The sequence below is a fragment of the Gorilla gorilla genome, chromosome 19 (assembly GCF_029281585.2).
Source record: "Gorilla gorilla gorilla isolate KB3781 chromosome 19, NHGRI_mGorGor1-v2.1_pri, whole genome shotgun sequence".
In the NCBI taxonomy this organism is placed as follows: Eukaryota; Metazoa; Chordata; class Mammalia; order Primates; family Hominidae; genus Gorilla; species Gorilla gorilla.
The window spans coordinates 47,742,918-47,756,715 of NC_073243.2; the positions used below are offsets into that span (position 1 = coordinate 47,742,918).

The window sequence follows — 13,798 nt, forward strand, 5'->3', positions numbered from 1 at the left end:
TTCCTTTGTCAAGCACACCCATGCTGTACATGCTACCTGCCCACTAGACATCTAGTAGCTATCTTGTTATCAGACTGAAAAAAAAAAAAAAACATACTAAATAAAGGACTCAGGACTATCTGCAGTTTCAGGCATCCACTGGGAGTCTTGGAACCTATCACCTGCAGATAAGAAGAAACTACTGTAATCCAAAGTAAAGCAAGAAAGAAAAAAAAGGGGACAAATAACAAGACATACAGAAAACAAAGTGTGAGGCTGGACACAGTAGCTCCCGCCTGTAATCCCTGCACTCTGGGAGGCCGAGGCAGGAAGATCACTTGAGGCCAGGAGTTCAATACCAGCCTGGACAACATGGCAAAACCCTGTCTCTACTAAAAATACAAAATTTAGCTGGGCATGGTGGCGCACGCTTGTAATCCCAGCTACTCGGGAAGCTGAGGCATGAGAACTGCTTGAATCTGGGAGGCAGAGGCTGCAGTGAGCTGAGATGGTGTCACTGTATTCCAGCCTGGACAACAGAGTAAGACTCTGTCTCGAAAAAAAAGAGAAAAAGAACAAAGTGTGGGCAGATTTAATCCCAATATATTAGTAATTACATTAAGTACAAATGGGCATAATACCAAAATTAAAAGACATTTATGATAAAATTGGATGAAAATACAAATCCAAAGCCAAGCGTGGTGGCTCATGACTGTAATACCAGCACTTTGGGAGGCCAAGAGAGTTAGACTGCTTGAGCTCAGGAGTTTGAGACCAGTCTGATCAACATGGCGAAACCCTGTCTCTACCAAAAAATACAAAAATTAGCCAGGCATGGTGGCACGCACCTGTGGTCCCAGCTACTCCAGAGGCTGAAGTGGGAGGATCACTGGAGCCTGAGAAGTCGAGGTTGCAGTGAGCCATGATGGCACCACTGCACTCCAGCCTGGGTGACAGAGCAAGACCCTGTCTCAAAAAAAAAAAAAAGAATAAAAAAACAAGGGTACAATCATAATGCAATGGAGAAAGAACACATGTCCCTACTTCACATAAGCACCTTGTACAAGAATAAATTCCAGACAGATCATACACCTAAAATAGAAAAGGAAAACAAAGCTTTCAGTAGAAAACAGAGTATTTTCATGACCACAGGTTGAGCAAAAATTTCATAAATAGGCTGGGGGCACTGGTTCACGCCTGTAAATCCCAGCATTTTGGAAGGCCAAGGTGGGAGGGTCACTTGCAGTCAGGAGTTCAAGACTAACCTGGGCAACATAGCAAGACCCCATCTCTACAAAAAAAATTTAAAAATCAGCCACTGGCGGCACACACATGTAGTCACAGCTACCCAGGAGGCTGAGGCAGAAGGGCTGCTTGAGCCCAGGAGTTAGAGGTTACACTGAGCTATGATTGCATCACTGCACTCTAGCCTGGGCAACAGAACAAAACCCTGTCTTCTTAAAAAAAAAAAAAAATTATAATTATGAACCAAAAGAAATAATCATAGAAAGGTAATTAAATTAAACTGCATTAAAATTAAGGGCTTCTGTTCATCAAAAGACATCATGAAGAAAGTGAAAGGCAAGTCACAAAGTTGATTTTTTTTTTTTTTTTGCAGTCAGAGTCTCGCTCTGTTGCCCAGGCTGGAGTACAGTGGCATGATCTCAGCTCACTGCAACCTCTGCCTCCCAGGTTCGAGATTCTCCTGCCTCAGCCTGTTCAGTAGTTGGGAGTACAGGCTTACACTACCATGTCCAGCTAGTTTTTGTATTTTTAGTAGAGATGGAGTGTCATCATGTTGGCCAGGCTGGTCTCGAACTCCTGACCTCAGGTGACCTGCCCGCCTCGGCCTCCCAAAGTGCTGAGATTACAGGCATGAGCCACTGCACCTGGCCTAGGAGAAGATATTTGTAATACGTATATTTGACAGAGGACTCGTATCCAAAATAAAAGTCTCATAAATCAGTAAGATAACCCAATTTTTTTAAAAGTGCAAATAACAGACCCTTCACAATAGAGGATATCCCAATGACCAATAAGTACATTAAAAAGTACTCATCATTCATAAAGAAAATGCAAACTAAAATTACTAAGCCCACCAGAATGACTAAAATGAAAGATCAGACCAAGTGCTGATAAGAATGCAGAGCAAATACAAACACTCGTATGTTGCTGTGGAAGTGCAACCTCGTACAACCAGCCTAGAAAATTAATTAACAATATCTACTAAAGTTGAACACACATCTGACTATAAACAGTAATAAAATGCACATGTGTGTAAAAGTTTCTGGAGTGCTATAAGTGTTCTATCTAGTTCCAAGTGGCAGTTACACAGGTGTCTTTGCATTATAAACATTCAAACTACACCCTTCATTTGTGTACTGTTTTAAAGTCTGTTATACATTACACTTCAAAGAAAGTATTTTAAAACCTTAATGACTTACTCAAAGTTAATAAACAAATGAGAAAACAAGATTAAGATAAACATTCAGGTCATTAAAAATGAACTCTCTAATCCTTTTATGACTATGCTATATTTTCCAACTTCAATAGTTCCCTTCTACTATCAAACCCCTGACATAATGTGTTCTCCTACAATATTTTGCTTTAAACTTGTAATTGAACTTTTCTTTTATGCCAAGGAGCCAGGTTCAGCAGTTTGCATAACTCTAACTACAATAAAAGTGTACAATGACTATCTATCAAAATAGATTATGCAAAAAAATATACAGATGATACTGACTTACGATGGGGTTACCTCCTGATAAACCCACAGTAAATAAAAAATGTTGTAAGTCAAAAATGTATTTAATATATCTAACCTACTGAACATCATATCTTAGCCTAACTTACCTCAAACATGCTCAGAACACTTACATTTGCCTACTACTGGGCAAAAGCATCCAACACAAAGCCTATTTTATAATAAAGTAATAAATATCTCATATTAATTTATTGAACACTGTACTGAAAATGAAAAATACTGTATTGAAAGTGAAAAATAGAATGGTTGTATGGGCACTTGAAGTACAGTTTCTACTGAATACATATATATTGTTTTCGCATCATAGTGAAGTAAAAAAAAATCATTAAATCAAACAACCATAAGTCAGGGATTGTATACATATTAAAGAAACAAGCCATTAACCTGAAGAAAATTCACATCTTTAACAATTCTCTAATAATAATTAACATTCCACCTTTAATTTTATGCATGTTATCATTAGATGAATTCAAACTATATGTCAAGCAGAAATTGGACAGTATTTAATTAATTAGGACCCAGATAAACTGCAATGTATATGGTAATGGTAACAAGCTTGTTAGTTAATTCTCATTCTGTGAAAATGGTTAAGAGTAGGATCTATATAAAATGAAACTGATAAGTACAGAAACAAGCATCTTTTTAAAAAGTCTTAAGTTTATAAGTTCAATTACTAAACTGCCACTCGTGCTCCAGCATCCTCTCCTTTCCAGCTTTTATTTCAATATATACGAAAAGAGACAGCTTGGGATTTAACTACCTAATATTGTATAAATTATCTCATAACTTTTTAAATTTAAGCTAAATTCTAGGTTCTAATTCATTATGTAAAAGTACAACATGAAATATTTAATAATTTACTTTCCCCTCAAAACAACCATTTATATATATACTTATATGTATGTTTATATATATATACATATATATATGTCTCTCTCTCTCTCTTTTGAGACATAGTCTCACTGTGTCGCCCAGGCTGGAGTGCAGTGGCACGTTCTTGGCTCACGGCAACCTCTACCTCCCAGGTTCAGGTGATTCTCCTGTGTCACCCTCCCCAGCAACTGGGATTACAGGCATCCGCCACCACGCCTGGCTAATTTTTGTATTTTTAGAAGAGGTGGGGTTTCGCCATGTTGGGCAGGCTGGTCTCGAACTCCTGACCCCAGGTGATCCTCGACCTCCCAAAGTGCTGGGATTACAGGCGTGAGCCACCGTGCCCAGCCAAGACAATCATTTATAATTGTATCCTTTATATAACCACTAAAACAAAATGAATTTTAGGAGACACGTAAAATTTAATTGGACAAAGCAGTAGAAAAGTGCTGCTGGGCCATTGCCTATAAACCAATAATGCACATTTTCTCATCACTACTTACCATATTTCTCTCCAAAATTATGAATTAATCCTATGTAAAAAATTACTCCAGCCAGGCACGGTGGCTCACACCTGCAATCCCAGCACTTTGGGAGGCCGAGGCGGGCGGATCACCAGGTCAGGAGATCGAGACCATCCTGGCTAACACAGTGAAACCCTGGCTCTACTAAAAACACAAAAAATTAGCGGGGCAAGATGGCAAGCACCTGCAGTCCCAGCTACTCGGGAGGCTGAGGCAGAATGGCCTGAACCCGTGAGGCGGAGCTTGCAGTGGGCCGAGATCGTGCCATTGCACTCCAGCCTGGGCAACAGAGCGAGACTCCGTATCAAAAAAAAAAGAAAAAAGAAAAAGACATGTCTGCTTTAAACCGTAATATAGTATCCCAAGTGCAGCCTGAAAATATTCTTGTTGTTTCCAATATTATTCAAGGACATGTTTTATATGCATTTTGAAGTATTCAGACTGAGAAAAAAGGTCTTACGGCTTTTAAGAATTTAGAGAGCTATAGTGCCATCTACTGGAAAACACAGATTATGTTACTTCTTAAGCAAAATTCACTACCATATTTTCTATCAAACAAATCCCAGGGTCATGTCTACAATGATTTTCCATTGATTATATAACATGTAAAATTAACTACTAAATCTGTTAACCACGTACATAGCAGTTATAACTGAATACTAATGTGATTACAAATGTATACTACTCCATTCCCACCATAGAGAAAGAATGCATAAGACTCAGAAATTAACACCTAGCTGGTTCAGAGTTGACCTGGGATTTCCTTCTGAATGGCTTTTTTTTTCCAAATCCTAACCTTATATTTCTGTTTCTTTTTTCTTGAGATGGGGTCTCTCCATGTTGCCCAGGATGATCTCAAACTCCTGGGCTCAAGCAATCCTCCTGCCTCAGCCTTTTAAGAGGGTAGGACTAAAACAGAGGGCTTTTGTTCAACATGACTCACTCAGCATGATCCTTGCAAGCAGAGGGCCAACATCACACGCGCGCACACACACACACACACATTCAAACGGAAAACCATGGAGAAAACAATAATATAGCTGTTGATTTGTCATTAACTAAATAGAACACTTATTCAGTAGTAAACACTTTTTTTGCATTTTTTTTTAAATATCAAACACTTCACAAATCTCCACATCATCCTTGCACAGAGACCATGCTAATCGTCTCTGTATTGCTCCAATTTTAGTATATGTGCCGCAGAAGTAAGCGCTAACACATCCTTTTACATAAACAAGTACATTCTTACAACTTCCTGAATTTGGGAAGGATTATACTCAAGGAATAGGGGAAGTGATGGAACTTACTGAGGTGCTACACGTCTCCAGTAGCGATCAATTCCATGTTTAAAATACAGTACAGCAAGCCACCTTACATTTATATCCAAAGTGTGGTTGGTGAAAATATTCTATAAATAAAAAACATAATATTAGAATTAGCATGGAATAAGTAAAAAGTATAATTAATGTACCCACAATAAAGTATGGACAGATCATTGTTTTGTTTTTTTTTTTTTTTTGAGACAGTTTCACTCTCGTCGCCCAGGCTGGAGTGCAATGACACAATTTCAGCTCACTGCAACCTCCGCCTCCCAGGTTCAAGCGATTCTCCTGCCTCAGCCTCCCAAGTAGCTGGGGTTACAGGTGCCTGCCACCAAGCCCAGCTAATTTTTTGTATTTTTTTTTTGTAGAGACAGGGTTTCACCATGCTGGCCAGGCTGGTCTCGACCTCCTGACCTCAGGTGATCCATTCGCCTTGGCCTCCCAAAGGGCTGGGATTACAGGCATGAGCCACCACACCCAGCCTGGACAGATCTTTTAATTAAATTTGTTTGTATTCTATCACTACATATATCATATCGATATTTATGAAGTATATATAGTTCTACAATTCATATAAGAAGTATACCTGCTCAGTTGTATGTTAACTGTTCAAAGCTGAGTAACAGACATGTAGAGTCATTGTACTATTCTGCTTTAAGGTGTGTTTGAAAATTCCCCTAGTAAAAAAATTAAATTCAGAAACAAGCAAACCTAAGTATTCTTCAAATGAATACCATAAGCCCACACATATTCAATAAAATATATAACTTCCAAATTAGAAAAAGTAGGCCCACTACAGCATAGATTCAAAGATTCTAAGGAGTCAAGGCCCCGGGGTTGTTAATACATGCTATGAAATAAAACTATTTCATAGTACCCTCCTTATCAAAACAATTATCCTTGTAAATAAGTTTGATAAAGCTGGGCGCGGTGGCTCACGCCTGTAATCCCAGCACTTTCGGAGGTCGAGGCAGGCGAATCACGAGGTCAGGAGATCGAGACTATCCTGGCCAACATGGTGAAACCCCATCTCTACTAAAAATACAAAAATTAGCTGGGCGTGGTGGCACATGCCTGTAATACCAGCTACTCGGGAGGCTGAGGCAGGAGAATAGCTTGAACCAGGAAGGTGGAGGTTACAGTAAGCCAAGATCGCGCCACTGTGCTCCAGCCTGGTGACAGAGTGAGACTGTCTCAAAAAAAAAAAAAAAGTTTGATAGCAGAACATTTTTAAGAGATAGAAAGCGGCCGGGCGTGGTGGTTCATGCCTGTAATCCCTGCACTCTGGGAGCCCGAGGCAGGTGGATCACCATGAGGTCAGGAATTCGAGACCAGCCTGGCCAACATGATGAAACCCCATCTATACTAAAAATACAAAAAATTAGCTGGGTGTGGTGGCGCATATCTATAATCCCAGCTGCTAGTAGGCTGAGGCAGAATTGCTTGAACCCAGGAGGCGGAGGTTGCAGTGAGCAGAGATCGCACCACTGCACTCCAGCCTGGGCAACAAGAGCAAAACTCTGTCCCATAAAAAAAAAAAAAAAAAAAAAAAAGGGCCAGGCACAGTGGCTCATGCCTGTAATCCCAGCACTTTGGGAGGCCAAGGAGGACAAATCACCTGAGGTCAAAGGTTCAAGACCAGCCTGACCAACATGGAGAAATCCCGTTTCTATAAAAATACAAAATTAGCCAGGCATGGTTGCGCATGCCTGTAATCCCAGCTACTTGGGAGGCTGAGGCAGGAGAATCTCTTGAACCTGGGAGGGGAGAGGATGCTGTGAGCTGAGATCACACCATTGCACTCCATCCTGGGCAACAAGAGTGAAACTCTGTCTCAAAAAACAAGAGAGATAAAGCTACATGTGATGTGAATAATCTCAACTCAACATTAACCATTACTCAAAAAAAGTATTCATTATGTTAATCCAAATAATAATAATGACTATAATTATACTATGTCTCAGACCAAAAACAACTCAAATTCCCAAAGGTGACCTCTTACCTTGTATAGGAAAACCCCAAAGCCAAAAATGATGTGGAAGTATGTCCTTTGCTATAGAAAAACATTTATAAGTTTTTTTTTTTGAGATGAAGTCTCACTCCCGTTGCACTGACTGGAGTGCAGTGGCGCAATCTTGGCTCACTGCAACCTCCACCTCCCGGGTTCAAGCGATTCTCCTTCCTCAACCTCCCGAAAAGCTGGGATTACAAGCATGCACCACCACTCCCGGCTAATTTTTGTGTTTTTAGCAAAGATGGGCTTTCACCATGTTGGCCAGGTGGGTCTTGAACGCCTGACCTCAGGTGATCCACCTGTCCTGGCCTCCCAAAGTGCTAGGATTACAGGGGTGAGCCACTGTGATCAGCCAAGTATTTTTTAAAAAGGAATGCAGGCTGGGCGCAGTGGCTCACGCCTGTAATCCCAGCACTTTGGGAGGCCGAGGTGGGCAGATTATTTGAGGTCAGGAGTTAGAGACCAGCCTGGCCAACATGGTGAAACCCTGTCTCTACTAAAAATACAAAAAATTAGCTAGGCATGGTGGGGGGGCACCTGTAATCCCAGCTACTCAGGAGGCGGAGGCAGGAGAATCGCTTGAACCCAGGAGGCAGAAGTTGCAGTGAGCTGAGATCACACCACTGCACTCCAGCCTGGGCAACACAGCGAGACTCCGCCTCATGAAAGAAAAAAAAAAAAAAAAAGGACGTACACTATACAGCCAATTTTAGAAAATCACGTCTAAATACAAAAAAAAAGAAAAAAGATTACAAAGAGAGTTGTGTAACTCACATTTATTCCTTCGAACCACTGGCAACTGGGTGCAAGTCCCTCTTTTGGGTCTCCATTACAAAACATGCACTTCTTTTACCACATTAATCACATTTGATCTTCACACTTTACATGTCCACCTTCTATACTAGATTGAGTCTTCTCTTACGCCTAGAATCTAGCACAGTGCCTGGCAAAGCAGAAACTTCCTAACTTTCTATTGAGCAAATGAGTGAATGAATGGAAGTAATGTGGGAATATTGTGGAAGTTGGTGGATCTCACTCAGTCTATCTCAAATACACTTATGAAAATAAGAAAAGTCAAGCTGCAGATGTCAATCCAAGTAGAAATGTCCTATAAGTACTCTGAAAAACAGGACTAGAACATAAGCCTGAGATCATGTATACAAATACAGGAGTCTCCTGACTAGAATGGACAGCTAGGTAAGATCAAACGTACCTAGATAGCAAGTATAGGGGAAAAAGGAAGACTAAAACACAGCAGCTTTTTAATCTACTGTAAATATAATCTGTTCCATCTAAAAGAAATGTTACATCCCTCTAAGAAGAAAATTACAGGTAATAAAAATAAAGACATTCGGAGGCCAAGGTGGGAGGATCATTTGAGCCCAGGAGTTTGACATCAGCCAACAAAGCAAGACCCTGTCTCTACTTTAAAAAAAAAAAAAAAAAAAAAAAAAGACTGGGCCAGGCGCAGTCGCTCACGCCTGTAATCCCAGCACTTTGGGAGGCCAAGGCGGGCGGATCACAAGGTCAAGAGATTGAGACGATCCTGGCTAACACGGTGAAACCCTGTCTCTACTAAAAATACAAAAAAATTAGCCGGTCGTGGTGGCGGGCACCTGTAGTCTCAGCTACTCGGGAGGCTGAGGCACGAGAATGGCGTGAACCCGGGAGGCGGAGCTTGCAGTGAGCCTAGATCACCCCACTGCAATGGCGTGAACCCGGGAGGCAGAGCTTGCAGTGAGCCTAAATCACCCCACTGCACTCCAGCCTGTGCGACAGAGCGAGACGTCTCAAAAAAAAAAAAAAAAAAAAAAACCTACGCACTTAGTATTATTAATAGGGTATAGTTATTAATACATAAAAAGACAACAGTTAAGCAATGCCTATTGGTTTTTAAGGTCCAGCAGTAATTAAAATCAGAAATTCTGAAAGTGTTTTATATTTTGGCCTGAAAAAGCACAAGACTAATTATAGAGCATATTCATTTAAATAAGCGTAAGGAGAGTAAAGATACTCAAGAGATTTTTTTTTTTTTTTTTTTTTTTTGAGATGGAGTCTTGCTCTGTCGCCCAGGTTGGAGTGCAGTGGCGCAATCTCCATTCACTGCAAGCTCTGCTTCCTGGGTTCACACCATTCTCCTGCCTCAGCCTCCCGAGTAGCTGGGACTACAGGCACCTGCCACCATGCCTGGCTAATTTTTTGTATTTTTAGTAGAGACGGGATTTCATCGTGTTAGTCAGGATGGTCTCAATCTCCTGGTCACATGATTCACCCGCCTTGGCCTCCCAAAGTGCTGGGATGACAGGCATAAGCCACCACACCTGGCCCCGCTGCTCCCCCCCTTTTTTTTTTGAGATGGAGTTTCGCTCTTGTTGCCCAGACTGGAGTACAATGGCACGATCTCAGCTCACTGAAACCTCCGCCTCCTGAGTTCAAGCGATTCTCCTGCCTCAGCCTCATGAATAGCTGCGACTACAGGCGTGCGCCACCACACCTGGCTAATTTTGTATTTTCAGTAGAGATGGGGTTTCAGCATGTCGGTCAGGCTGGTCTCAAACTCCTGATCTCAGGTGATCCACCCGCCTTGGCCTCCCAAAGTGCTGGGATTACAGGAGTGAGCCACTGCACCCGGCCCTACTCAAGAGATTTTCTAAAGATTTATACTATGCCTAAAATTTACAAACATGATGCTAGGACTACATAAAGAATAAGATGTTTTCTTTAGTATCTTTTAAAATCAATCTTTTTTTTTACCATTCTGTTACTGAGCCAAACAGCCATCTTTTTTGTTATATTCAGGATAACAAGTCTGACTTTAAACAATTTCCCTTACTGTCATGAACAATATCTTTTTCAATTTAACAAACAACTCAAACTTTTTTAGCCAACAAGTTAAAATATATATGACAACTGCTATCATTTATTTTATTTTGCAAGATATAATAAACAATTTTGCTCTGATTCTATGACCTGGTCACAAATACTGAGTCAGTTTTTAACCCAACTGGGAGCTTTGTTGCCCTGACCAGAAGCTAAACCTCAAACACTAATCAGAGTTCTCAATTTCTCAGAAGAAAAGTGTAAGGAAAGTGTTCAACACAAAAAGACTTCTTTCATTCTGGCATTAAGAAAATAATTTTGATTAATTAGTCAAAAACTTTGAACTCCAATAAAGGTTTATTTAAAGCACATATTGTTAATTAATTATACCATTTCCCATTATATCCAAGAAAACATCAGCTGTGTCAAGAGAATGAAATTTTTAGATGAGAAAAGAAAACATTTTAAAGTGAAATATACGGTACACCTGACACTGATGCTGCAATGTGGAGACCTGAACAACTATGACAACATAAATTACCTGGGGTAGGGATAAGGACAAAATATGAAAGAGTGCTACCTAGAGTCCTGATAGTAGACACTTATAACATACTAAAACTGAAAATCATCACAGTTTTGCCTTCTGAGCAGATGCTACATATACCTAGCTTATTTTTATATTTATCAATAAATATTTATTTAACACCCTTAAGAAGTCATAAAGTAATAAGATAATGGCAAAGGCATCAGCAGCCAAACATTTGAATCTATTTCACTAAACTACCAATAAAACTAGGGTTTTAAAACAAATTAATGTTGTCTCATTTTATTAAAAAGAAAAGCAAACAATTTTAGAACTTACCAGCAACACTGAATAGAAACCTGGCTGTGTCTCCCACTGCTTCAACTGCTCCTCAGCTGGTTTTAACACAGCAGTATCCTGACTGGTGGCCTGTGTTAAGACCTGAAGAACAACAGTGCTGGCACTATTGAGATCCATGGAAACCTGGCAACGATAAGTTAACATACTTGAATACGTATTACAAGTAATAAAAAAATTAACAGTAAAATAAATGGAGACAAAAAGCTTTCATGTTCTGAATTACTCCCATTCATCTAATCCTTCATGTTCTGCCTTTCTATCTTTTCTAAGTATACCCCATACTCATCCTTAAAATTCATAATCAAATTATTTTTGCTTAAATCAATTTATTCCTAAAGGAAACTCTCTTTCATTGTTCCATAAATAGAAGATAATAAATTGAGGGAGGGGAGATACACACACAAACTTCAAAGTTTCTAAATTCTGAGTAAGTACCATTACGTGCCCAAGACTAAGCATAATGCCTTCTGTCTTCGTTTTAAAAAGGAGATTAATAAGTGTTATAAAAGTATTAAACCATACAGTAAGTAACACCTAACTTTATCCTTGACAAAATCAGAAGGAAGAAAAGAAAACTGCAAAAGAATTGCTTTGACTTGTTAGTAAAGTACTCTCCAACATCATCTTACGTGCCACCAATGGTACATCTTCAAATCATTTTAAGAAACATACAAAATGAAATGCTATGGGGAAAAAAGCCAAACTGACCTATTAAACAAAAATCTAAAACCTAAGTCAGAAAGGATCTTAAGGGCTGGGTCATCTAATCCTATACCATGTAGCTGAAGCCATTCAACAAACACACAATTTCTTGATTTTGTTGAATTCTCCGGGATTCTGTTTCTAATCGCCCCCAAAATTGTATATACAATTCTATACTTAGCAAGTATGTATAGTTATTCACAATATACACGTACAAAATATAAGGATTAAAATTGAAAGCTAAAAATATTGACAGAAAATAAGTCGAAGTTCTCAGTGCAGGGGTGACATGGAATAGCGTTGTACTGTATTGATACAGCTTAGTGACAGTGGCTATCTCTGTGACCGAAGAATGTTCCAGACAGTAAAGGTCTGAAAGTTATTAGCCTATAAAGAATATAGCCAAAGCAAATGAATTCCTTTGTTAAAATAATTACAATTAAATTGCAGTGAAATGGCAAGATTCCAAATGTTGATTCAACAAGAAATCTGACCTAGATTATCTTTTAGGGAAAATCAACCATTTCAAAACCTATGTAAGTAAAGCAGGGCTAATCAAAAACACAAAAATTTCATTGTACCATCTTAAAAAGGGCCTAATAACTAGAATCTGAAAAATACCAACAGTTACTGATAGAGTTGGATTAAGATTTGATTTGACAGAGTCTCACTCTGTCACCCAGGCTGGAGTGCAACAGCACAATCTCAACTCACTCCACCTCCCGGGTTCAAGCGATTCTCCTGCCTCAGCCTCCCCAGTATTTGGGATTACAGGCGCACACCACCAAGCCCAGCTAATTTTTGTATTTTTAGTAGAGACGGGGTTTCACCACGTTGGCCAGGCTGGTCTCAAACTCCTGAACCCAGGTGATCCGCCTGCCTCGGCCTCCCAAAGTGCTGGGATTACAGGCATGAGCCACCATGCCTGGCCAGATTGAGATTTTTTTTTTTTTTTGAGACAGAGTCTTGCTCTGTTGCCCAGGCTGGAGTGCAGCGGCACGATCTCGGCTCACTGCAACCTCTGCCTGCCAGGTCCTTGGCCACCCAAAGTGCTGGGATTACAGGCGCGAGCCACCATGCGCAGCCCAGATTAAGAATTTAAATTTCTGTCACCCAGGCTGTAACACAGTGACGTGATCCCTGCTCACGGCAGCCGCGATCTCAAGTGATCTTTCCACCTCAGCCTCCTAAGTAGCTGGGAACACAGACATGCACCACCAGGCCCAGCTAAATTTTTTTTATTATTTTTTTTTTTGTAGAGACAAGGTCTCGCTTTGTTGCCCAGGCTGGTCTCAAACTTCTAGGCTCAAGCAATCCCTCCCCAAGTGCTGGGATTACAGGCATGAGCCATGGCATCTGGCCTAATTTTACATTTTCTAGCAGCCACGTTAAGTAGTAAAAAGAAGTATGTAAAATTAATCCTAATATATATATTTTACTACAGCTACTCTGATATATATATATATATATATACATTTTTTTTTTTTGAGACAGCGTCTCACTCTGTTGCCTAAGCTACAGTGCAGTGGTGCAATCTCAGCTCATGGCAACCTCTGCCTCCTGGGTTCAAGTGATTCTCCTGCCTTAGCCTCCCAAGTAGCTGCGACTACAGGCGCGAGCCACCACGCCCAGCTAATTTTTGTATTTTTAGTAGAGACTGGGTTTCACCATATTGGCCAGGATGGTCTCAAACTCCTGACCTCAAATGATCCGCCCGCCTCGGCCTCCTGAAGTTCTGGCATTACAGGTGTAAGCCACTGCACCAGGCCTAATAGTGTATTTGACTCAATACATCCAAAATGTTATCATTGCAACATGTAACCAATATTTTTTAAATATACTGAGATATTTTACTTTTACTACTAAATCTTCAAAATCCTGTGTATATTTTACACTTAAAGCACATCTCATGGCCAG

General features: G+C 40.2%; 1 protein-coding gene and 1 non-coding gene across 5 annotated transcripts in view; both read right to left on the reverse strand.

Annotated features, from left to right (window-relative positions):
* The window catches only part of IPO11 (importin 11), a 224,248-nt gene that overhangs the window by 181,048 nt on the left and 29,402 nt on the right, over positions 1 to 13,798 (reverse strand). For all 4 annotated transcript variants that reach the window (XM_055367578.2, XM_055367577.2, XM_063700733.1 and 1 more), the window contains exons 2-3: positions 11,159 to 11,302; positions 5,448 to 5,548 (exon numbers count right to left, since the gene is read on the reverse strand). In XM_055367578.2, coding sequence (XP_055223553.2) covers positions 5,448 to 5,548; positions 11,159 to 11,302 — 245 coding nt within the window. The remainder of the gene's footprint in view (positions 1 to 5,447; positions 5,549 to 11,158; positions 11,303 to 13,798) is intronic.
* On the reverse strand, positions 5,247 to 5,353 carry LOC115931395 (U6 spliceosomal RNA). The gene has a single exon (XR_004067894.1). It is a non-coding gene; the product is annotated as a U6 spliceosomal RNA (small nuclear RNA).